This window comes from Equus quagga, chromosome 1 (assembly GCF_021613505.1).
Source record: "Equus quagga isolate Etosha38 chromosome 1, UCLA_HA_Equagga_1.0, whole genome shotgun sequence".
Taxonomy (NCBI): Eukaryota; Metazoa; Chordata; class Mammalia; order Perissodactyla; family Equidae; genus Equus; species Equus quagga.
The window spans coordinates 139241809-139265733 of NC_060267.1; the positions used below are offsets into that span (position 1 = coordinate 139241809).

Genomic DNA, 23925 nt, shown 5'->3' on the forward strand with positions numbered 1-23925 from the left:
ACAGTGAGCGGTTCTCGCTGTAATTATTCTCGGCTGACTGGGCGGTCTACACTGCTCAAACACACTTCACTTTACTTTGGCTTTTTGGCTTGCCTTTGCGTGTAGACTTGGATTATGTGCAGAGATTTCCTCAAAGAAACTAGGCTGCCTGATTTTTCCTTTTTAAAATATTTTTCTCCATCACTGGCTATGGACTTAAATCTCTTGTTTTCAGGATGAAAGCAAAAGCTCAAGAATCTTGCCATTCCTTTCTGGGGGCTTTATGTCAAAAGCCACAGCCTTGAGACCTTTGCAGCTTAGGTGCTCCCGAGCTGCAGATAACAGAGTAAGGAAAATGGTAAAAGAAAAACTGAACATAGAGATTTCCGGTTCTGGGTAAGATGGGGTAGGCCCACTCCACCCCGCCTCTTACACTAGATGGGCTTGGCAAACTTGCACAGGACACACGGAGCAGCAATATGAAGCCTCTGAAAAGTAAGCGATTGCGAGAGAAGAAGGGAAGGACACCTGAATTCAAAGCACCACAGAACCTGTGCTGTGTTGCGCATTTTTTCCCTCCAGTATTTCCCAGCCTGGACTCAAGGCAGCCCGAAACCCAGAACTGGGCACCAGGGCACCTAGTTTTGCTCCAGGAGTGAAATAGGGACTCCTAATGCTCAGAGACTGGGGGTACATCCTGTTTTTCTTTTTCTTTTCTCCATCGTCTTGGGCCTCAGCCCCCAGCAGATTCTGCAGTAGTAGTGGAGGCGGGGGTGGGAGAAGGCTGGTGGCGGAGCTCCTCAGTCACCCAGACCTTCGAGACGGGGATCCTTCCTTCTGATCAGAGGAGCTGTGGTCCCCAGGGGGTGGGGAAAACTCTCATTGCTTTTTTCCTCTCATAGTCTTGCTGCTGCTTGGCCCTGACGCTGGTGCAGTTGGAGGAAGTGCACGGCTCAGCAGGGTAACTAAAGCCCCAGCTCTCTGGCCAGAGGAGTGAAAAAGGGAGCCCCAGGAATCAGGAGAGAACCAGGGCAATCACGGAGAGGGAGGGGCTTGGGAGAAGAGCCCATAAGGTTGTTTATGAACTTCTGGGCTCATGCCTGAGCTGCATACGCATGGATCCGACCCAAACCAGCATGCCAATGTCTGTTAGAACTGAACACCAAGATAGACCATCATCCCCGTCCCAGATGGCCGCTGAGTGGTACCTATGGGACAGCTGAGCAGCACTGCTAAGATAGAAGACTGATCTGACAGGGGAACCACAACCCACAGAAGACAGGTTGGAATGTGAGGTCTAAACCAATTGATCACCTACTGTGTCAGTTATCAACTTCCTGCCTCTCAGCTCTGTATGCACCCTTCAGTGTATAAACTCTATGATGGACGATGGAACTCCTCTAAAGTATTCATCCTTTAAAGTGAACACCACATTAAACTTTCTCACTAGAGGGTACTGGGAGGACAGTGTAGTAGGAAGAGGTTTCCTGGCTTTTCCAGTGTGGGTAGGGGATCAGCAGTGTGGGACATCTCTTGGAGCCTGCCCCAGCCACAGGCCTAGAATGGAGTCCTCTTGCAACCTGACAGCTTTGGCTGGCAATAACCTTTCTGCAGCTCTCTTGACCTAGAAAACAGAGCCTCGTGTAGCCCGTGTGCTCTGAAGGCCTCCTGCCCATGCTAGTACTTGGACTCTCTCTGAGAGCCTCCACGGGGCCTGCACATGGCCGCCCATGTACACAGCAAGCTGCTGTCTGCAAGTCCCTGTGTGGTCCACACTCTGAAGGCCTCCTGCCTGTGCTGGCACCTGGACTCCCACTGCATGCCCGTGCCATCAGCTGTTGATCAGCTGGTCTTCCACCTGCACTCTAGCAGGCGGCCTGTTAGTTGTCCAGCAAGCTGGACCAGCCTGACCAAACCAGAGGACGTCTCTGCTATCTGGTGGGCCGGGCTGAACTTCTAAAATGCAGTCCAAATCCCTTCCAAGTTTGTCCTTTCTTGGGTGTTCTCCCTCTGCCCTGGGGTATGAATGGAAAGAAAGCATCAGCAAAGAAATAGAAGATACAAAGAACTAAATGGAGATTTTAGAAATAAAATAGACAATAATTGACATAAAATACTCATTGGATAAGCTCACAAACATAATGGAGGTGACATAGGGAAGAGTTAGGAAACTTGAAGATAGATTACTGGATATTATCGACCTGAAAAAAAGAGAGGGAAAAATATTTACCAAAAATGAACAGAGCCTCAAGAATCTATGGAACAATCCCGGAAGACCTAACATTGTGATATCAGAGCCCCAGAAGGACAGGAGAAAGAATACAGTGCAGAAAAAAATAGTTGAAGAAATGATGGTTGAAAACTCCTAGATTAGGTGAGAGATATAAACCTACTGATTAGAGAAGCTAAGCAAAACTGAAGCAGGATAAACCCAAAGAAATCTATGCCCAGACACATCATAACTGAACTAGGGAAACCAAAGACAAAGACAAAATCTGGAAACTAGCAAGAGAAAAATGATGTATCACCTACAGGAGAATTATCACTCAAATGACTGTCGATTACTCATCAGAAACCCCAGAGGCCAGAAGAAACCGACACAGTATTTTTAAAGTGCTGAAAGCAAAGAATTGTCAACTCAGAATTCTACGTCCAGCAAAAATAATCTTCAGGAATGAAGGTGAGAAAAAGACAGCTTCAGATGACGGAAAACCGAATTTGTCAGCAGACCTCCTCTAAAACAGGTGTTAAAGGAAGTTTTTTAGACAGAAGGGAAATGATACCAGAGGAAAAGTGGGGACAACAGGAATGAAGAAAAACAACAGAAATGGTACATATCAGGGTAGATATAATGAGCTAGGCTTCTCCTCTTGCATTCTTTTTGTGTTGTTTTTTTTTTGGTGAGGAAGATTCACCCTGAGCTAACATCCACTGCGAATCTTCCTTCTTTTGTATATGAGCCACCACCACAGCCTGGCCACTGACAGATGAGTAGTGTGGGTCCACACCTGGGAAACAAACTGGGCCGCCGAAGTGAAACACACCTAATTTAACCAGTAGGCCGCTGGGGCTGGCCCTCCTCTTGCATTCTTTTTGGAATTTTTGGAAGCCAAAAATTTAACATTGACTGATACAATACATAGGACAACTACAACATAAAAGTGACATCATAAAGGTGACCATTATGGTAGTAAGGTTTCTACATGTCATTTGAAGCAGTCAAATATTGTTTCTAAGTACACCATGAGAAGTTAATCTTGCATCTTATACTCCCTAGGGCAACCATGAAAAAGCAAAGACTACACAAAGAAACAGTGTCAACACACAATAGAGAAAGTAAAATGGAATGCTAAAAAATGTTTAGATAACACAAAAGAAGGCAGCAAAGTGTAAAAGAGGAAAACAAAAGAGGGAATAAACCAAAAAACGGATAATAAAATGGTAGGCCTAAATCTAAGCATATCAGTAATTAAACTAAATGTAAATTACTTAAACACACCAATTAAAAGACAAGGATTGTCAGAATGGATTAAATAAATGATCCAACAAGATTCTGTCTATAAAATCTCACATCAAATATAATCGAATATTTAGGTTAAAAGTAAGAGGATGGAATCAAGAAAGTGAAAATACAACGGACAAAATGGGAGAAGATTTTTGCAAATCGTATATCTGGTAAAGGACCTGTACGTAGAATATGTAAAGAACTACTACAACTCAACAATAAAAAGACAAATAGCCCAATTAAAGAATGGGCAAAGGATCTGAATAGGTGTTTCTCCTGAGAAGGTATACAAATGACCAATAAGCACATGAAAAGATGCTCAACATCTTTAGTCATCAGGAAAATGCAAATCAAAAACACAAGGAGATACCACTTCACACCCACTGGGAGAGCTATAATAAAAAAGGCAGCTAATAACAAGGTTGAGAGGATGTGGAGAAACTGGAACCTTCATATACTGCTGGTGGGAATGTAAAATGATGCAGCTGCCTTGGAAAACAGTCTGGCGGTTCCTGAAAACGTTTAACAGAGTTATCACGTGACCCTCCAATTTCACTCCTATGTATTTACCCAAGAGAATTGAAAACATGTGTTCCACCCAGAAATTTGCACCATTTGCACCTTTGTCAAAAATCTCCTTTAGGTAAAAGAGTTTTAAGGGAGACAAAAGACAGTTCCAGACATCAGAAATTAAAGAAAAGAGGGGAATAAATTGGGGTCAGCATCTTCAGCTCTTCACACTAAAATTATGGCCCTCAAACGTTCAGCTACACAAACATGAGCCAGTTCTCCCACTCATATCGGCAAACCAGTATGGAGAGCACGCACTGAGTCAGAAGATTAAATATTTGGTTTTGGAGAGCACGCACTTGAGTCGCAAGATTAAATATTTGGTTTCGTATCCCCGCGGACTGCTATTTAGAAGTGTCTGGAATTGGAGCAGAGAATATTCAACAGCCCTACTGTTTGTCGACACTCTGTGTGTTTGTGCAAATCAGGAAATGGATTTAGCCAGATTTCGATGCTGTAGGTAGGGGAATTTAAAACAATATCTAGAAAGTTATTTTAGTTAGATAAGAGAGGGAAGTCTGGCTTGGTGGAATGAACACTGAAACACACTTTTATGCCCTGATAATTTTTTTTTTTGTCGGTGAGCAAATCACTTAAAACATGCAGTAAAGATGAGGTGGGAAAATAAAAAGAGAGAAAGCTCATTGAGCGGCCTGAGAGTGATGCAATCTGGATGCAAATCTTTTATTCACTTTTCATTCATTCATTCACTCATTTATTCATTCAACAAATATTTATGGAGGGCTTATTATGTGCCGGGCACTGAGCTAGGTCTCACTGGAATGCGATGGCCAAGATGCACCCGAGTCTGGCTTTCCTTGCACTTAAGAGAGATCAGCAGCTTGTGAGGGTTCATGTTACATGGAAACCTCACAGGACTTGTGCCCAGTCTGTGGTCTGTCCTGGGGGGAAAGTGCTCAGCAGGGCTTGGTGCAATGTTTGGTTTTGATACTAAATTGTGGCTAGTGTGTTTCCTCAGATAAGCTGGTGTGTGTGTGTGTGTGTGTGAGTGTGTGTGTGTGAGTTCTGAGTAGTTCATCAAGCTTACCCTTGATTCTGTTGCAACCTTCTGGGAAGATGAGATGCTAGTAAATTCAATAGAATGTGGAACCAAGAGGCTTGAGGAATGCCCGGGGGGCCCTGGGAACCCACGGTTCAGCCACCAGGTAGGGAGACAAATGTGATGTTCTGGAGGAGATGACCCCAGGTTGAGTGTTGAACTTTCACTTACACAGAGTACTATCAGACCTTAACAACATGAGCAAACTGCCATCCCAGAGGTAACAAGGCATTTCGTCATTACTTAAGACAATGGATTCATTCATACTTCATTTTAAAGTTCACGGTAAAACTATTTTCTTCTGTGTGTGTGTGAAGCTGACATATATATATTTTTTTAAATAGGTAATTTCATGCTCCAAAAATGGGACATAAAGTGGTCGTATTCGACATTTCTGTCGTCAGAGCCTTATGGGAAACTCGTGTCAAGAAGCACAAAGCTTGGCAGAAGAAGGAGGCAGAAAGGCTCGAGAAAAGTGCACTGGAAAAGTATGTGGTTTCTGTACTTGCCTTGTAGCTTCTTTAGAGGACAGAGACTCGGCAGGGCCCGCTGTATTGTGAAGGGACTCGTTTCTTCTGGGATTTCTCATTGTCGGTGACGCTTACTCATAGGACTTCAGAACCTTCACACTGTTGCCCAGAATGAACATTTGATTCCAATAACAGTAACACCCGTAACTATAAGAACCCACATATATAGCAGGCACTGTGCTAGGCATGGGGAAGACAGCGAAGACACATTAAATTCCTCTACAGTAAATTCTGTAGAAGACTGCTTAGCTGGCCTCACTAGGCTGTGTGATGCCCTCCACACCCGTGTGAGCCCTGTGACAGCTGCTCTCTGTCGTGCACTTCAGCCCTCACTTCTTGAGCGAATGCTAGATAGGATTCATTGTGTTGATGCCATTTTTACTTGGATTAAAATGATGTAATTTGACTATGGTCACGTAAACTCATGATGTATGAGTAAAAGAGAGTTATCATGTATGTGAAAGCTAAGTTGAGTGCTTTGGAAAAACTGCATTTATGATAAACATGAACCACACAACTGAATCAGCACCGTAGACGACTGATAAAAGTATGACAAGCTAGAAAGGTCGCACATTCAGGTGGGCTTGAATGTCTGTAATTTGTATTCCCTGGGAAGAAACCTAAACTGGAACTCTGGGACGATGCATTATGGGTGTGGATTATATGAGAAAGGTGGAATGGGATTCTGATTGGTAGATCTATTTTTGAACAAAGTCCATGACCCTACACCAAGTTGGCAAATGGTGATATATTTCTGCCTTTTAAATTAGAAACAAAATGTGTAAGGTGCGAATGTCTCTTTATTCTTGGTTCTCCACTTTTATGAACTATTTGGACCGAACAAATACCTATTCTGATCATGCTTGATAATTAAGCTGCTACTGTCAGCATCACAGAGTTCCAGTTGGTTATCATGATCCTCAATTTGAAGACAAGGAAGTTGGGATCTAAGTAACTAGCCCAAGTTGACACAGCTGGTAAGTGGAGGATTTGACCAAGCCCTTTCCCCTATGTAATGCTGTAATCATAGAGAGTCAGAATGTCTTTTCACTTGCCACTAATCTGAGACTGTCCAATATGATGTGGATCTTGAATTTAATAACTGGAACCCTCAGGCTGGGCTACACCCGCAGTGGTGGGTCTGAGTGATCTGCGCTAGCACGAATTACACAAGGTCCCAGGGCTCCATAAACCCAACGTGCCTCTCAGCCCTGCTCCAGCTTCCTCCCCGCTCCTAGGATCTGGGGTTACTCTAAGGTAGGACAACTTGCTGAATGGGGAGCCAAGCTGTGGCTGAGGTGATTCCCTGAGGCTTCTTGGATGGGGAGCTACCTGCAGAGAGCTGGGGTCCACAGACTGTTCCCTCAGCTGGTTTGGGGTGGTATTTGCCTCTTGAACTCGGCCTTTCATTGCAGTGGGAAACTGCTTTGTGTCCAGGTTCACACATCTCACGTACGTGTGTACATGAGATTAGGCTTGGTGCCAGGGGCCTTTCGCTAGATCTGATCTTATCCTAGGACAGAAACTTCTTGGGGCTTCGTTAGGCTTTTCTAGTTCAAGATAAGAGAAACAGCCATCAGATTGGCCGGGCAGGTGAGGAGAAAGTGGGGGGTGTGGGAGGAGGAACGTGCGTGTTCAAGCAAGAAGCCTATTCCAGGACCTGCAAAAATGAATGTAGTAAATTTATCTTTTTTGCAGGTATTTTTGAGGTTCCACAATCTGATTAATACTGTGATTATTAGCACTATTTGAAGGTTAACCTTTAGTTTCTCAAGATGTTTCCTGTGGGGAAATTAATATGTTGAAAAACTGATGAATGCCTTACCATAAAAAAGCAATTTATCTGGTTAACTTAAATGACTAAAACAGGCAAAACCCTCTAGCCCGCTCTATCTCACCGCACGGCGTTTCATTTTGCAATTTTGTATTTGTCCCATGAAGTACATACCACAGCCTAAAGACTGTAAATGGAGATAAAATACAGACTCCCACCCTCCCTGAATGAAACCCCGTCATTTAGGAGAAGAACTAGAAGAGCCATCATTAGGCTGTACGCGGGGAGTTTCTCATTAGGGGAGGCTATTTGCCGTCTAGGCTAGGATTGTGGGTTCATTTCCTAAGGAAAGGGTATTTTATTTGCATACTTATTAATAACAGGTTCACCTACAGGAGTGAAATTTCCCAAGGTGGCTGATGGATGACATTCTAAAGTCAGATATTTTATAAACTGGGGCTGTCTATATATTTCTATCCAAATGCTCTTGAAAGATCAGCAAATTCCTGTAGCCTTGTATTTTTTAAAAACCTGAGTTGGCACCACATAATATCAAAGGAAATTGTAATTAATCGCATGCATAGGTAATTTTGGTAGAAATTTTAGCCAGGAATTCCATCTAACTCACTTCCTCTAATTTTTTAGTCAAAGCTGCTAATAATTCACAACTCTGAGGGTTTCAGATGCCCCCTACATTCCCCAGGCAGAGGAAACAAGAAAGGAGGGGTTGGCCGGAAAGTGGAGAGCAGGGCTCCTGTCTCCTGCAGCAGGGAAATCGCCGGTAATGACGACTGCGCCTGCGCCCCGGGTGGCCAGGCCCCTTCTGTAGGCAGTTGACGGCGATTCCCCAGGAGAGTAACTTCGGCCTCTGGTGCCCGGTTTAGGATAAAGGAGGAGTGGAACTTCGTGGCCGAGTGCAGGAGGAAAGGCATCCCCCAGGCCGCATACTGCAAGAATGGCTTCGTGGACACCAGCGTGAGGCTCCTGGAAAAGATCGAAAGGAACTCCCTCACGAGGCAGAGTTCACTTTCCAAGGAGAGAGACAAACGGAGCAGCCCGTTTGTGTTTGAACTTTCCGGGGAGCACTGGAAGGTGAGTCGATGTGTTTTGGCATCTAAAGCAGATGGATGCTCAGTGCAGCGCGCAGCTCACGTCCGCCTTGGCCAATGAGCGCTCTTGCCTTTAGAGAGCTTTTCCGTGGATGCGGAGGAGCCGATCGCCTGCTCTGAACCGGGCTCTCGCGTCCCTTCCTCGGTGAGAGTGTAGTCCTGGAAAGAGCGGTGAGATCCGCTTGGATCCCTTCGAGGCTGGGATGGGCTGGGACTCCCGCGGCTCTCCCCCGGATGGCACAGCCTTTAAATGCTTAATTCTGCTACCTTCCCAGACATTTAAAATAACTCTGCCTTTTGTTTTTTAATGAACTGAGCCTTTCACTTATCCAACATTTCCTCTGTGGGTGGTGACTTCTGACTTGTCACAGTGTGTAGAGCAGCAAAGGAATTTCAGCAGACCCTTTTGCCATATTTCCTCTGAGATTCTAAGGTCAGGACAAGGATGTGCCCTCATTCTTTCCTCTGGTGTGGACCGGCGCTTCCTGCTCCCCCTCCCCGCAACCTGCTGCTTTCTTGGCGAGGCATCTCCAGGGCTGGGCTACCATCTGACGTTTTCTGGCTGAAGCGGGACCTGGGATGCCATGGGCAAATGAACCTGGGCTACAGTCCGTGTCAGTGGGACGAGGTTCTCTGTGACCTGCTTCCATCTCTTTTTATCCCGCTATTTTGTGGCTGAAAGGACTCTGGACTGGGAGACTAAATATTTGGGGTCATCCTGGGGCTGTGCTTGATTGGCCATGTGTCCTGAGGCAGTTTACTGACTTTTAAATGTTTTATCTTCTTGTCAGTACAGTGGTGCTAATGCTTGCCCTGACCCCCTCTGAGGGCGTTATGAGGATTAAATGAACGGATATTCTGTGAGCCAACTTGTTAGCTACACTGCCCTCTATACTGGGAGAGATGGTTGCTGTAAAAGCTCTTTGGTGTTCTTTCTCCTGCATCCCTATCATTGAGATCTGTGGGTACACGGGACACTGCCTCTTCTGGGGCAGGAAGGAGGGCTTGCCTGGATTTCTAGTTAAAGACAGCTGGTAGATCATTCTCACGTGGCATCATCAAACATGATCCTGGCTGAGCACGTACCCTATAAGGTCACCCAGCCCACCTGGAGAACCTGAATGGAGTTCTCTCGGCACCGGATACCTTTTGAAAATCTTCTTAAAGAGCATTTAGTGAGTGCCTGGTGTGGGTTATGACTCAGCAGGCTCTGGGAGACCCCGTAGTGGACTGTGTGACACCGTCTGCATTACTCGCAGCCTTTTTGTCCTACTCCTTCGGTTGCCTTAAACGGTATCCTTCCCTGATTGGAACCCCTCAAGGGAGGACTCTGGGACCCAGGCCTTCGTTAGTGTGAATTTCAGTTGCTGATTTCTTCCCCCAGAGAGATCTATATTTCAGCCTTACCTCTGATGAAGGAGTGAGAAGCTGCATTAAGGGATTTTCACCATCTTAGACTTCTCCTTGGCCGCCATGGAGCTCTGGCCTCTAACATCACACCAGGCAGTGTGCCCGGCTCTGCAAGGGGTCACTACGCGGTGGATGGGGCTGTGGAGCTTCTGGGGCCTTAGGGACAGGGTGGGAGAGCTCCGATGGGACCCTTTAGGGCTGGCTGCCGGGCCATGCTCTGCGACTGGGTGTGCCTGATTGGGGTGGGGGGCCGATCGTTCCTGCTGTCAGCCGAAAGCCCTTGGGCGCTGGACTCTGCTCTTTCAGAGAGATTTCCTCAATTTTATTTGCCAACTCTTCAATAGAATTTTTCATATCTACTATCAAGTTTTTAATGTCCAAGAGTTAACTGTTTTGTGAGTGAAGGAATCCTGTGATGTGGCTTTATTTTTCTACTTTTATAGATATCTCTTAATTTTACCTTTAAACATTTTGTCTGGTTTTTATTTCATGGGGTAATGGCTTTTGTTGCCTGTCTTGGGATCCATAGCATTTTCGGGGAAGTTTTCTTCTTTCAGAGTCTCTTTTCCTTGTAGGGTGTTTGTCTTTATCTGGCACGTTGGGGCTCTCTGGGAGGTCTGCAGATGCTGGGCTTCCTGAGCACTGGTGGGCTTCAGTTTTTGAGGGTCTTGCTATAGAGCCACCATTTCACTGGCACACATACCCCAGGGAGGGCACTTTTCTGACTTGTCTGGAGCTGGTGAGAGCCCTCGGGGGAGGGTCCTCTCCTTCCTGCAGGCAGGGACCACTGGCCTGGCAGCCAGTGCTTCAGGAAGAGAGGAGGGCGAGGGGTGGGGAGTCTCAGCATTCATCATTCATCCTCTGGTGGCTGCCTGCCCTGCCCTAGATGTGCCTGAGGCTCCCCATCCAGGGACAATGTTTAACCTCTCCGCTGGGTAAGCCTCGGTCTCATACAGGGGCAGTTGCTCTGTGTCGCGGATGGGGGTCAGGGATCTGGTTCTTAGACTTTGACCCTGCCCTCCTTCTTTTAGCCCTGTGCTCAGCTCCCACCTCCAGACATGCCTGGCTCTTTCGTTACCGTTACCGGAGCCTGGAGGGGGAGGCGGGACATCCGGTGAGAAGCTCAGCCTGTGTCTCAGTTGTTCCCGCTGCTGCTGCTCTAAGATCCCTTTACTGTCATCTTTAATGGAATTCTGGAGAGGAGCAGAAGTATTTGTGTATGTTTAATCTGCCGTTTTCACCCTACTCCTTTTATTTTTATTTAACACAATATCTTAAGAGTTTTCTCATGTTATGAAAAATGATTAGGAACGTAATTCTAGAAGGTATAATAATCTTTCACGGGTGCCATTATTGAATGAGCAAAATGAGAGGAGTTATTCATGAGGCACTCAGTAAATGGATGCCTCAATAAGGAGGGTGTTGGTGTAAGCCTGGCGTCGGCTCCCTGGTGATGCAGCTCTTCATTTTGCATCCGCTGCAGGAGGAACTGGCTGCTCTGGCACGGGCTGCATTCAGATCAGGTCTGATCTAAGCATCAGACCCTGTGCTTAGAACGCCCCAGGCTTGGTTTAATGTTCTGCTGTCGCCATCTTGAACTTCTTTTTTTTTTCTCCCCGAAGCCCTGGTACATAGTTGTATATCCTAGTGCAAGTCATTCTAGTTCCTCTATGTCAGACGCTACCACAGCGTGGCTTGATGAGCAGTGTGTAGGTCTGCGCTCAGGATCTGAAGCGGCAAACCCCTGGCCACTGACGTGGAGCGTGCTAACTTAACCACTTGGCAACAGGGCTGGCCCTTTGAAATTCTTAATAATTTTTAGCAAGGGGACTGCATTTTCATTTTGCACTAGTTCCTGAAACAGGGTATTGGGCCCTTACCCTAAGTGACTCATTGAAATGTCTTTGGGTTTCAGTTTTCCTCTTTCAAATGGGTCTTAATACTGCCCACTCTGCCTGTCTTATGGTACTGTGACGTGAAATCATATATAGAGTGAAAGTGTGTTTTGTGAGTTAAAAGCTTAACCCACATATCCGATAGCAATGATCATAAAGCACATTACACGTACCAAGTACCAAGCAAGAGGGTCACGGTGCACTTTCTGATGGCTGCCCTACCCGCCTACCTCCCTGGTGGAGTGCCCACCCTCCCCTCTGCGCTCCTGCCGCACCTGGCTGACTGTGCCCTGTGCTTGGCTTCAGTGAGGTCAGGGACATGTGCGCCGTCGTCATCTTTGTTCCATCCCTTCAGGACTGAGGACACCTCGTTTGTAGTCGGGGTTCGGTAAACACTTGGGGAACTGGATTTCCTCAATAGCCTCCCTAAGGTCCCCCTGAAGCCTTTGAGCATTTCTCAACACCTTTACAGTTTTATCCCAAGGCACTTGAGCCAGGGGCGGCTTCCCATATCCCGCGTTGCTGTCCGTCACACAGGGATATGGTGCGCCTGGAAAACAGCGGTGCCTGGGCTGGAATTCAGTCTCCTCGCTATTTCTGGTGCTCTTTCCCTGTTATAAACTCATAAAAACATTGAGAAACTTGGCAAAGCAAGTATTAGATGTTTATCAAGTATTTTAAAAAGTAACTACAGAGGAAGGGAAATGCAGCACAGATTTTAAAATCAATGCCTGGACAGATTTTATTTTTAGAAGATGTGAAATTGGTATGTTGTAAATAAATATGTGTCCTGGTATGAGTATGAGCCTGGTTGTCTGTTCACTAGGCATTTGATTTTAATAACCTGGTGAATTCATGGCAGTGTTGAAATTGAGCTAATCTGCTTTTGTGAAATTATTGACAGCGGCAGCGTCTTTGCTTTCTTTTTGAAGTGGCTGTAGAGCTGGCGTTAAGCCTTAACACACTCGCGCACGCTCTCTCACTTCTTGCTTTTTAAATAAATGCGTGGTTTAATCTGACTTTGTGCACACTGCTGCTTAGCTCTGACATTTTGAGGACTAGTTCTGATGGACATAATTCGTTCTGTTCTAGGAGTTCCCAGATGAGTTGAAGGAGCAGACGCACCTCAAAGAATGGCACATAAACAATACCCTGATTCAAATCATTCCTACATATATTGAGCTGTTCCAAGCAATGAGAATTCTGGATCTGCCCCAAAACCAAATCTCCCGTCTTCCAGTTGAAATTGGTACGTTACTTAGCAGGAGTCTTCAGGCCTCTCGTCTGGTGGGCAGCCAGCTGGTGGGCAGGTGGCGCTGCTCCGTCTGGCCCCGGAAGTAGATGGGCAGGGCTGTTTTGTCTGTCCCCAGAGCTGCTTGTTCACAGTGTCCACTGTGGGCGGTGATGCCACGGCCTCATCTGCATAACTCAGTGCATACAGACGTTTGCCAATTGCTCAGAAACTGCAAGTCTCATGAGCGGGCAATGCTGTGTTTAAGAACCTTTTGTTTTATTTCTTTTAGTTTTAGAGGTACAAACATGCAATGATATGTTCATTGCAAACATAAAATGCAATATATTGTTCCCAGATATTAGTCCATTGATTAGTTTAGCTTATTATGTCATTTTGATCAAAATTTTATACTTTTCAGCCATCTTGTTGTTCAGTTGCATCATCTTAAAATGAAGACCACCGTGATCATCACTGCTTCTCTTTCACTCGAGGTGTGAGGGGCAGAGGTCTGGGGGCTGCGTGGAGCTCCATTCTTACAATACATTCTCCCCCGTCCTCCCCAGGAGAGAAACAGTCTTTCCTTAATTTATATTGACCCCCTATCCATCCTGCTACTTTGACTACAATATTGACTATAGGCTTGCAGTGTATACCAGGTGGGTGAGTTAGAGGGGCCACTGATTTCAACAGCGTTACCATCATCTTCCAACAAGCAGTCAGACCAACAAAATTGACTCAGAAATAACGCTACCTCCAATATACTGTCTTTGTATATTTCCCTTTCTCGTTTGTAAAGTGGCAAGAAATTTGTATTTTGAGTGCCTGTTCTGCAAAAGTAAACAATGATTTTGGTTTTCTAATTTAAAAATTAGGTTAAGAATGTTAAATTATTCAGTGTCTTAGAACATGCGTGACACGATTTCTGGAATATTAAATATATTCTCCCTTCTGCCAGTTTCCAGTTGGAACTGATTATGTATTAATTCAGTCAAGACAGAATTGGGATGCAGTGTTTCTCCATCAATCCAATTATGGCCTGTGATTCTTAGTGTCTTTACTTCCTGCCTGTGAAAGGGACTTTTGTTTTTAAAGCATATTCTTTAGGAAGCATGATATGTCATAATTAAATCAATGCCAACATGAAGCCAAAGATAAATGAATTAAGTGTGGTCTAGAAACAGTCTTCTTGTTTGAATCATTTACCGCATACATAAAGCTTTGTGCATATTTTCGTCCCTAGTTCACTTCTCATTAGAGCCCGCCAGTAGACCACAGCTGGTCACTGTGCTTTCTAGGAACTATTCTAGTCTTCAAAGCCATTGTGTGTTATTTCATTCATCATGTGAATTTCAAAGGGTTTGCACTTTGTGGGTGCTGGGGCCTGACCCAAAGTACATGGAGGACAAATCCCCCGCACCCACCTCGTCTGTAGTTTGGTGAAGGGTTAAAGAGTTAAAGAGTGAGCAAAAAATGCTCTGATCAAGGACCAAAATGCTCAGGATAAACCATGAGCAGACATTTAATAAAGAGTGCTTTAAAAACAAATGCGGGGGCCAGCCCCGGTGGCGCAGCGGTTAAGTTCACATGTTCCACTTCAGTGGCCCGTGGTTTGCCAGTTCAGATCCCGGGTGTGGACATGGCACTGCTTGGCAAGCCATGCCATGCTGTGGTAGGGGTCCCACATATAAAGTAGAGGAAGATGGGCATGGATGTTAGCTCAGGGCCAGTCTTCCTCAGCAAAAAGAGGAAGATTGGCGGCAGATGTTAGCTCAGGGCTAATCTTCCTCAAAAAAACCCCCAAAAACAAATGCAAAATGATGTTTAATGCCTTCCTTGTCATCATTTATACAAAGGTTTTTCATCTTTTTTTGTTTTTTGTTCTTAAAAGACCTCAAAGGATCTACACCATGGATATTAATTTTTTTCTGCTGACAGGTCGTTTGAAGAACCTAAAAGAACTCAATGTGAGTTTCAACCGTCTGAAGAGCATTCCTCTAGAACTGGGAGACTGTGAAAAGCTAGAGAAACTGGATTGTTCTGGAAATCTAGAATTAACAGAGCTCCCCTTTGAAGTAAGAGAGTAAACATTTTGCACTATGATTTATTTTTATTTGGTTTATCACGTGGACTGGCCTCTAATACGGGGAAGAAGTTTTAAAAGATGAAATCCATCTTTATTATATCACATTTTCCTGACATTTCAATCACCCTATACCAGATATTACAAGGTCTTTAAAAATGTCTTTACACTGGGCCAGGACCTGATTTAAATTCAGAAATGCTATCAAAGGAAAATTAGGCAAAAAAAAAATCCTATTTTCACAAAAGATATTTAATTTAATGCCTCTTTAAAGTGATTCCTGTTGTCTATAATGCAAATCCTGATTTATTTATCCACAGTGATGAAATAAATTGGAAACTGTAGGAAATAACGTGGATAAAATTTTTAAAAATTTTTATGTACTCGTGACAAAATTTGTGGATAACTAAAGTAGTTCTATAGATAGGGTTTAAGATGTCCATTAATTTAAAAACATTCGTTAGTTTCTTTTGGTCTGTATTCATTGGAGACATGATTTTAAATAGTTTTTATTGCCAAATAAACCTCAATAGCTTCTTGTGCTGAAGAGAGAGAAGGATCTCACAGTCCTGCCGATAGTGAATAGGCTGAAAATTGTGTTGCTGGTGAGGTCCAGACAAGGCCGGGGCCACTGATTATAGTCCTAGAAGGGTGTTATTCTCCTTTCCTGAAAACTTCTGGGTGAGGAAGTGGCTGCTTCTCCTATTAGCACCCAGCTCACCCCAGGAAATGCCCGGCAGTGGTCCTGATGAGGGTGCACAGCCAGGGGTCATGATTCCCTGCACAAGCCTGCTCTCTCCCCAGACTTCCCCAGGTTAGAAAATGACTCAGTCTTCTCTTGGATGTCCAGGCTGGAAGCAAGCCAGCTCATCTCTGACCTCTCTTGCTCCCACGCCCCATCTCCACTGGGTGAGTCAGCACTGTTGGGCATGCCCTTCAGAACACGTCCTGTATCTGACCACTGCCCAACCCCTTTCCACCACCACCCTAGCCTAAGCCCGTGTTGTCTGTCCTCTGGACTGGGACAGTAGCTTCTTAGGCTAGTCTCTCTGTCCCTGCTACTTTTTCCCCCTTTATTGAGACAATTTACATACCATAAAGTTCACCCATTATAAATGTACAATTCACCGTAATTCACTTGTAGGACATTTCCATCACTCTCCTAAATTCTGTCTTGCCTGTTTGCAGTTAATCCCCACGAGTGGCCATGCTAGGCAGCATAGACAACCATGAATCTGGTGTTTTTTCCCGGCAAACAGCAATTTACTGCTGATTCCCCTGACCTACGTTGACATCTGTGGGATGACATGTGCTCTGGACATAGACTGTAGGCTCTTTGCTTTGAAGGGGATTCAGTAAATGCACAGTGTTTGTTAGAACCCCGCAGGTGGCTCTGTTTGTTACAGTCGTTCACTGACTCTTCCCATTTATAACTTCACTAATTCAATCCCAAATGGTTCTCCATGGTCATAAATTTCAACCACCTGTTCAGACTATGGCTTATTCAAGATAAATAAAAACTATGTGGCTGAGGACACACTGCGTGGTCATCTGAAAGGGAGTATCATCTGTGAGGGTGTCTTAGCCTTATGTGCCCAACTTGTATTTATGTAAAGGAAGCACACAGTACCCCTGGTTCCAGTCCCTACAGACCCAGGAAAGCCCTGCTTTGCCTGAATGCCATACCTAAGTGCTGGCAACTTTTAAAAAATTTTGATTAAGAAACCCCATAACATCAAATTTACCATCTTAACAGTTTTTAAGTGTATAGTTCAGTAGGATTAAGTATATTAACATTGTTGTACCTGTTGTCATGAGAGTATTTCTTACACAAATAATTGATAAAATCCTGATTTAAAATTCAAATAAAGAGCCGGTAAAATGAATGATCTATAGAAATTAAGGGAGGGAACACCAGGAATTCTGAGACAAAGGTAAAGACCATGAAACTTCCATGGAAATGGATGTTCTGTTTACTCCAACTCAATGTCAGATCTTTATCTGGACACCATTGGAATTTTCAGACAAATATAGTTACTTTTCAGAAGAGTTTATGAATGTTTTCTTTGCCTTTGATGAAAGTAGCTGGTGGGAAGTCACTTTTATATCCAAGTAATTCCTCTCTTTGCTAGTTTAATGCCACTCTCATTTTCCTTATTCTAATTTTCATAAAAGTCTTATTTCCTTTAAATATCCTCAAATTATTTTACAGTCTAAAAAATGCCCTTTCTACATTTATTGTAAAAAAGAAGAAAGAAGAGAGACTGATGATAATCAGTCTTGATTTTTCTGCTGATCTGGTAACCCTGGCAACACAGGGTTTGGGCTTTAGACTGAATTGGGGGCACCCAAAACATCTCTCTTGACTGCTTATTCACCATCACATTTCTGTCTTCACATTCGTTTATGTAAATTCAAAACAAGAGCAGAATCAGAAAATGCCCATTCAATCGGATGAATTTGACTTGTGTTTCACTAAAGCACATTTGGCAATATGGAATTGGGTATTATATTAAGGTAAATAGAGCCATTAGACTACTATTTCTTTTTTCTCTCTGTTTCAGTAATACCTCCCGTTGGTCCAATGGACTTCTTACTGCATGACAGTTTTGAAAATATTTTGAGAAGCAACCCAAATTTTACTTATAGAATCTCAAAATAAGTCACTAAAAAGTAGCTCCTTCTATATTTCATAGTCACTACCAAACTTAGATTACCAAATCTATACATGAGGCACATTTCCTACTTTCTTCAATTTTCACAGATTTGCATTTGAAATAAAAAAGTATTACCCTACGTATTTCAGTTACCATGTTAAAAACAAAAATTCTGGGTATAAGACATAAACAGTAGAGGTTTCTGACCATTTGCAACGTCACTTTACCAATTCAAATGTGAGTCTCCTTTAGATTTGCCAAAAGTCATGAAGGCGGTCTTCCCCAAGTCCTTCTGCTCTCTAAGGCTTGCGCTTTCTCTCGTCTGTGACTTTGCACACGCTGTTCCTCACCTGGAGTTTCCTTCCCTATCTTTCCACCTGTCGAGGAACCTCAGGACCCAGTTCAAATCCCTATTCTCTGTGAAATCTTTCCTGACCCCGACCCTCACCCTACCATGATGTTGGACAGGTTAGTCCTTTGTTTCTCTGTGTCACCCAACATTGCAAGTTGAAAACTTCTTCACATTAGTTCTTACCACCTATAATTGCACTGCTTGTTTATGAACGTATGAACTCCTCAAGGGCAGCCAGTGTGCTATTTATCTTAGCACTCCCAGTATGTAGCACAGTGAATGACACATCATAGGTGCTCCAACATAATACTATATTGATCTATTTTACACATATTCATAGAAATGCCTTTGGGAAGAGACAACAATCTAAAAATTATTAGTCAAACTTAATTCCCACTCTTAAAAAGTAATTAGCATATTTTGTTATTCCTTTCTAGTTAAGTAATTTGAAGCAAGTTACATTCGTAGATATCTCAGCAAACAAGTTTTCCAGCGTCCCGATCTGTGTCCTGCGGATGTCTAATTTGCAGTGGCTGGACATCAGCAACAATAACCTGAATGACCTGCCACAAGATATAGACAGGTAGCTACTTGCATTCTGAAGGTGAGGTATATGAATCAGTTACTAACGTCTTAAACACTGTTAACGTTTTAAACATACATAACACGTGTACGTTCTCTGAAATCAACTAATTTTCTGGAGAATTAGTTTGGTCTTATAGAATAAGACAATTCCCAGTGTGCATCACACCTGGGTATGTGTGTATATCTGCATTTGAACACATCTTCCTTGTCTCGGTGAACTTTAATTAACTTCAGTCCTCAATAGAATGGCACCATCAACTTCCCTTTACTCCACAGCAGTAGAAAAGTAAATTTATTACGTATAGAATAGAAACGTATCACTCTATGTTTAGGATGTCAGTGAGGATAATTGTTACTAGTTTCATTTATTGATTTATTATACGTAATCTTTCAAACAAAATTGATATGCTTAGTAAGATTTTCAAATTATATCCTTGTAGCTATTTCATGTTTAAAAAATAACTGTTACACTGAATCATGTAAGATTCATTCATTCATTCCGGCAATATTATTAGGCTTCTGTATGGCAAGCCCAGGGAGTAGGCAGGGTTTAAAGTGGTGAATGAAACAAAATCTCTGGCCTCCTGGAGTCCACAATCTTCTTTATAAAATACTGTAAGTGAGCTGTCATGACACAGAAGCCAAGAATGGTTCCGCCTTGAATGCTGTCTCATGTGACCTTTCTTTACTTCTGGTACATATGATGTGTACTACGCTTTCTAGGTTTATGAGACTACGTGGGAATTATTTGACTTTGAAACACGAGGGGAACTTTGTGCCATATTTGTGGGATCAGTCAAGATTTTGCAGATGAATGAAAGAAAAAACTAGAGGGGGGAATACTGAATTAGAACAAAATAGAAAACAAAGTAAAACATTTGGAGAATATTTTGCTCATTTCCTTTTCACTCTGCAAGTTTCTTCCTCTTTTAAAGTTAGAAAATACAATGAGAGAAGAATAACTGTGCTTTCAAGATATACAAAAGGGAATATGTTGCCAAAATTTCTTTATTCTCACTCTGACTCTGGTATAGTTTCTTGCCCACGCCCCCTTAACCACTGGGAACGCGGGAGACCCTCAGCGTGAGGGGTACATTGATTCTTTAGGCCCCATCATGGCCTGCGGTATGTCGTGCAATTTGCTTATCCTGCTGCTGTATCTATGTCTTCAATTGGCTATTAAGTCAGTAAAAACTAAAAAAAAACACTCAAAATCCAAATTATGTCACCTGGCATGACTTTATTTATTTAAACTTTAAAGTCAGTTTATTCTCCTAAGGGTCACATATAAAACAATTAAACTAAGTAGGGCTTTCCTGCTAGAATTTATTTGTAATTCACTTTGGTTTCCTTAACTGTGAAGCTAAGTCCTTGTGTTCTAATTCCTTCTATGTCTTCTTAGGCTAGAAGAACTGCAGACCTTTCTCTTGTATAGGAACAAGCTGACCTATCTTCCCTATGCCTTGCTTAACCTAAAGAAGCTCACCTTGATGGTCGTCAGCGGGGACCATTTGGTGGAGCTCCCAACTGCCCTTTGTGAGTCACCCACTTTAAAGTGAGTAGCCCAGAGTTCCTAGTAGAGACACATTCAGACGCAAGGTAAGGAACGAGGAGCATCCGGAGCCTGGGCACCTGTCTCAGGAACGGAGTAGATGGTTCTCATACTCTGAGAACTTGGTCCCAGTTCACAGAAATTCTGATGCCTTTCTACAGGAATTTGAAGTTTTTGGGCAATGGCATCGATAGAGAGAACTCAGAGGATTTCTGGACAAATGCTCCCTGCTGGTTGAAGGCACAGCAGGGCATATGCCCAGGGCTCCCTGGTCCGTCACTCAGCACTCATGTCGCCATTGACCTGGATGGGTCAGTGGCTCTTGAATCCTCCCTGGTTGCCCCACCCTTCTTTGGATTTCCTTAAAAGAGCCTGCAAACCACCCCATGCTAAGAAAAACCATTCACGCAAATGTGATACAAGTAGACTCCAATTTGGGGTGAGAAATTGAACAGTCTTTCTGACCTTGGAAGTGACCTTGAAAAGCCCACCTCCACCCTTCCCAGAAGCTGACTCCAGGGCACATTCCCTTGGCTCCCTGTTAGTGAGTCCTGCCAGAATTTGGGCCTTTGGGGTTCCCCTATCACCTCCACCCTGAGACCATTCTGGCCCATCCCCACCTGCTTGAGGCCTTCCCAGGAAGCTCCCCCGAGGCCGCTGCGGTGAGAGCCACTTCCTCACTGTGTCCAGTGACCCGTCTGCCTCGAACACCGGCTGCTTGTTAAAACCACCACTTGAGGGACTATTTCCCTGGGACTCCCAGATCTCAGTGGCCAATGCTCACTATCCGCAGAAATCTTCCTTATCTTCTGGTCCCTGCAGTAGGATGCATAGCAAACAGAAACAAAGAGGTGAACTATTGCAACGAGAGAGACTAAGTTTATTCCTATATAAGCACAAGATTAACAAGGGTGTAAGACATCTTCTCCCACTCCCCGCTCCCCTCCTCCCACTGGAATGGGCCTTCCACTGGCCCTGGCTGTCTTAGGAATGCTGTCTGGGTAAGAAGACCCACTGGTGAGAGGGGTAGCAAGGCCCAACCTAACAGCCCCTTCCCCATTCGGGCAACCGAGAGCAGGTGCAGCAGACTCACATCCGAGGGCAGGAGGGGAACCTCTGGGCAGGGGAACTGTCACCTCTGTGCAGGTAACTAAAGCCATTAAAATAATTGTAGGACTTGGAAATCTAAGAGAATCAGATAGAAGCCCTTTGAATTAATAATAGCTCAATAAAAAGACTAGAAATACATTTGCATTAAAAATTCAATAGCTTACTGATTTCTTAGAAATAACCTATAGAAAAATAATACAAGTAATGATGGCAGTAATAGTAATAACCAAAGATACAAAGTATCTAGGAAAAACACTAGAAAAAATAGCTCTTTTATATGAAGGGAACTAAGAAGTGTTCCTAAAGGATATCAAAGATGTCTTGAATGTTTGGAAAGACATACTGTGTCTTCTGGATGAAAAGACTGTAAAGACGTGATTTCTTCCAAAAATTATACTAAGTGTCATGTTGTTCCAATCAAAACTCCAGTAGGATTTCTTCTTTGGAAATTGAAAAACTGATTTGGAAGTATATCTGAAGGTAAAAAGCCCAGAGCAGCAAGGATGATTTTGGAAAGCAAGAGTAATGTGGCAGAATTTGCCTTAGTGGTAATTACAATGTGTTTAAAAAGTGTAATGATCAAAACAATGTGGTTCTGGGCAATGATTTGTAGGTAAATTATTAGAAAACAACAGGTAGTCCTGAAATCAACCCTAATACATGATACAGGGATTTTCATAAACCAGTGGCGAGTATGAATGACTTAATACACCATTGAGGAAACTGGCGAGTTAGAGAAAGATGAAATAAGGAAGCTTTATAGCATATAGCTATACATATGCTATAGCCTATATTTAGCATATAGAAAGACATCTAGATTAAGCCATAGTTTAAATATAAAAGGGAAACTATAGAATAAGAAATGCCATGTTAATGATAGCATTACCATTTGGACTACATATTTAACACCTATCCTTCTTGAGATCTCATTAAAATGAGGGGAAAAATCACACATAAAAACCCCAATAATGGAAAAAGCACAGGAAGACCTTCACAGAATGAGAGACCTCAGCACGTTTATGGGAGACGTAGAGCAGATAGAACAGTGATGATGGGTGAAAATAGGATGAAATAGGCTGAAGCTTAGAAAACAAACCAAGAAACGAGCCCATGTGCCCTGGAGAACTCTGCAGAAGCTTGGTGGTCAGAAATTCCAGGTATAGGGAGATGCAGATAGGCATGGTGCTAAAAACAAAAGGAAAAAAAGGAAAACTTCGCCTCAACAGGCCATCTCCTGCCCAATCTCCTCCTTGATTCCATGGGGCAGACCACTCAGCACCAGCAGTCCAGCGCCCTGACCAAAAGCTGAGGTTTCCTTAGGGTGGCCCTGGGGAAAAAGCCCCTGGAGTCCTGTGCTTGGAGAGTGCCAGGGGACTGGCTAGCTCGCTGTCTGAGTGGTCACCCACAGAGAGGTGGCCCTGGGCAAACACTGCCGGCACGTGCAGGTGCCCAGCGAACATGTTGTTGCCTCATTCTCACGTATGAAGTCATCACCAAGCCTTGCCAGATAATTGTCACAGAAATATACGTACCATGGATTGATTTTCAATTTTAGAATCAAATTGCAGGCAAGATAGAAAAGGTAAATATGGTTACAGATCAGAATGCAGAGGGTGTTGATATTAACAGTGTGAAAGTGAAAGTGCATGATGTCTGTGCTGTGCTTTGAAATGCAGCAAAAATTAAGATGGCCTGAGGGGTGGGTAGATGGATGGTATGTGATAAAGTAAGTGTGGGCAAAGGTTGAATGTGGAACCAAGATGGTGGGGACAGGGGTGTTCACTGTAAGATTTTTTCGACTTTTCTGAATGTTTGAAAAGTTTCATAATAAAATGAAAAAGTATAAGTATAGATCACAAAAATTGAGAGGTAGGAGGGTCGAGGAAGTGGAGAGAAGGGAAGAAATACCGCCACTTGATTGAACAACATGAAAGCGTTTGTCCTACAGTAGAAGATAGTTCGAATAGATTAAGCAGAAATAAGGACTGACCAATGGAAGAGATCACCTCTGGGATCTGAGAGTAACAAAGGGGTAGGGAGAGAGACTGCTGCCTTAAATAAAGAGTATCATTGCACTACTCAAATTTAAAAATATGTTCAGTCATTACTTTGATAAAAAATTAAAGAATGATAAAATATAGGCATATTTCTTTTTTTGGATTGGGAAGGACAATAAAAATTAACTCAGTGAAAGAGATTGCAAAGGAAAATTTGAATGAATCTGTCTACATAAGAAGTAAAACGTTTTTTCGCTTTCTCCATATTTAGACATTAAATAAAATTAAAAGGAAAATGAACTGGGAATATATATACTAAAATATGACAGCTGTGTGGCTCATATCTCCCTTATATGTATATAGCTCTTCTACAAACCAGTGAGAAAGATGCTCACACCCAACACAGCAGGGCCTGTGGTTGTAACCAAAGACTATGCGAAGGGTTCCCTATTTTGAACTGAAATAATTATATCAGCTTTCACATCAAAGCATCTTTCAAAATTGTGAAGACGGAAGATCAAATGCC

General features: G+C 43.4%; 1 protein-coding gene across 1 annotated transcript in view; it reads left to right on the forward strand.

Moving 5' to 3' along the window:
* Positions 1 to 23925, forward strand: part of LRRC2 (leucine rich repeat containing 2) — a 34833-nt gene that overhangs the window by 5872 nt on the left and 5036 nt on the right. Inside the window, exons 2-7 of the mRNA XM_046642353.1 lie at positions 5459 to 5602; positions 8303 to 8510; positions 12925 to 13081; positions 15002 to 15138; positions 18593 to 18738; positions 20143 to 20295. Coding sequence (XP_046498309.1) covers positions 5478 to 5602; positions 8303 to 8510; positions 12925 to 13081; positions 15002 to 15138; positions 18593 to 18738; positions 20143 to 20295 — 926 coding nt within the window. The 5' untranslated portion in view covers positions 5459 to 5477. The remainder of the gene's footprint in view (positions 1 to 5458; positions 5603 to 8302; positions 8511 to 12924; positions 13082 to 15001; positions 15139 to 18592; positions 18739 to 20142; positions 20296 to 23925) is intronic.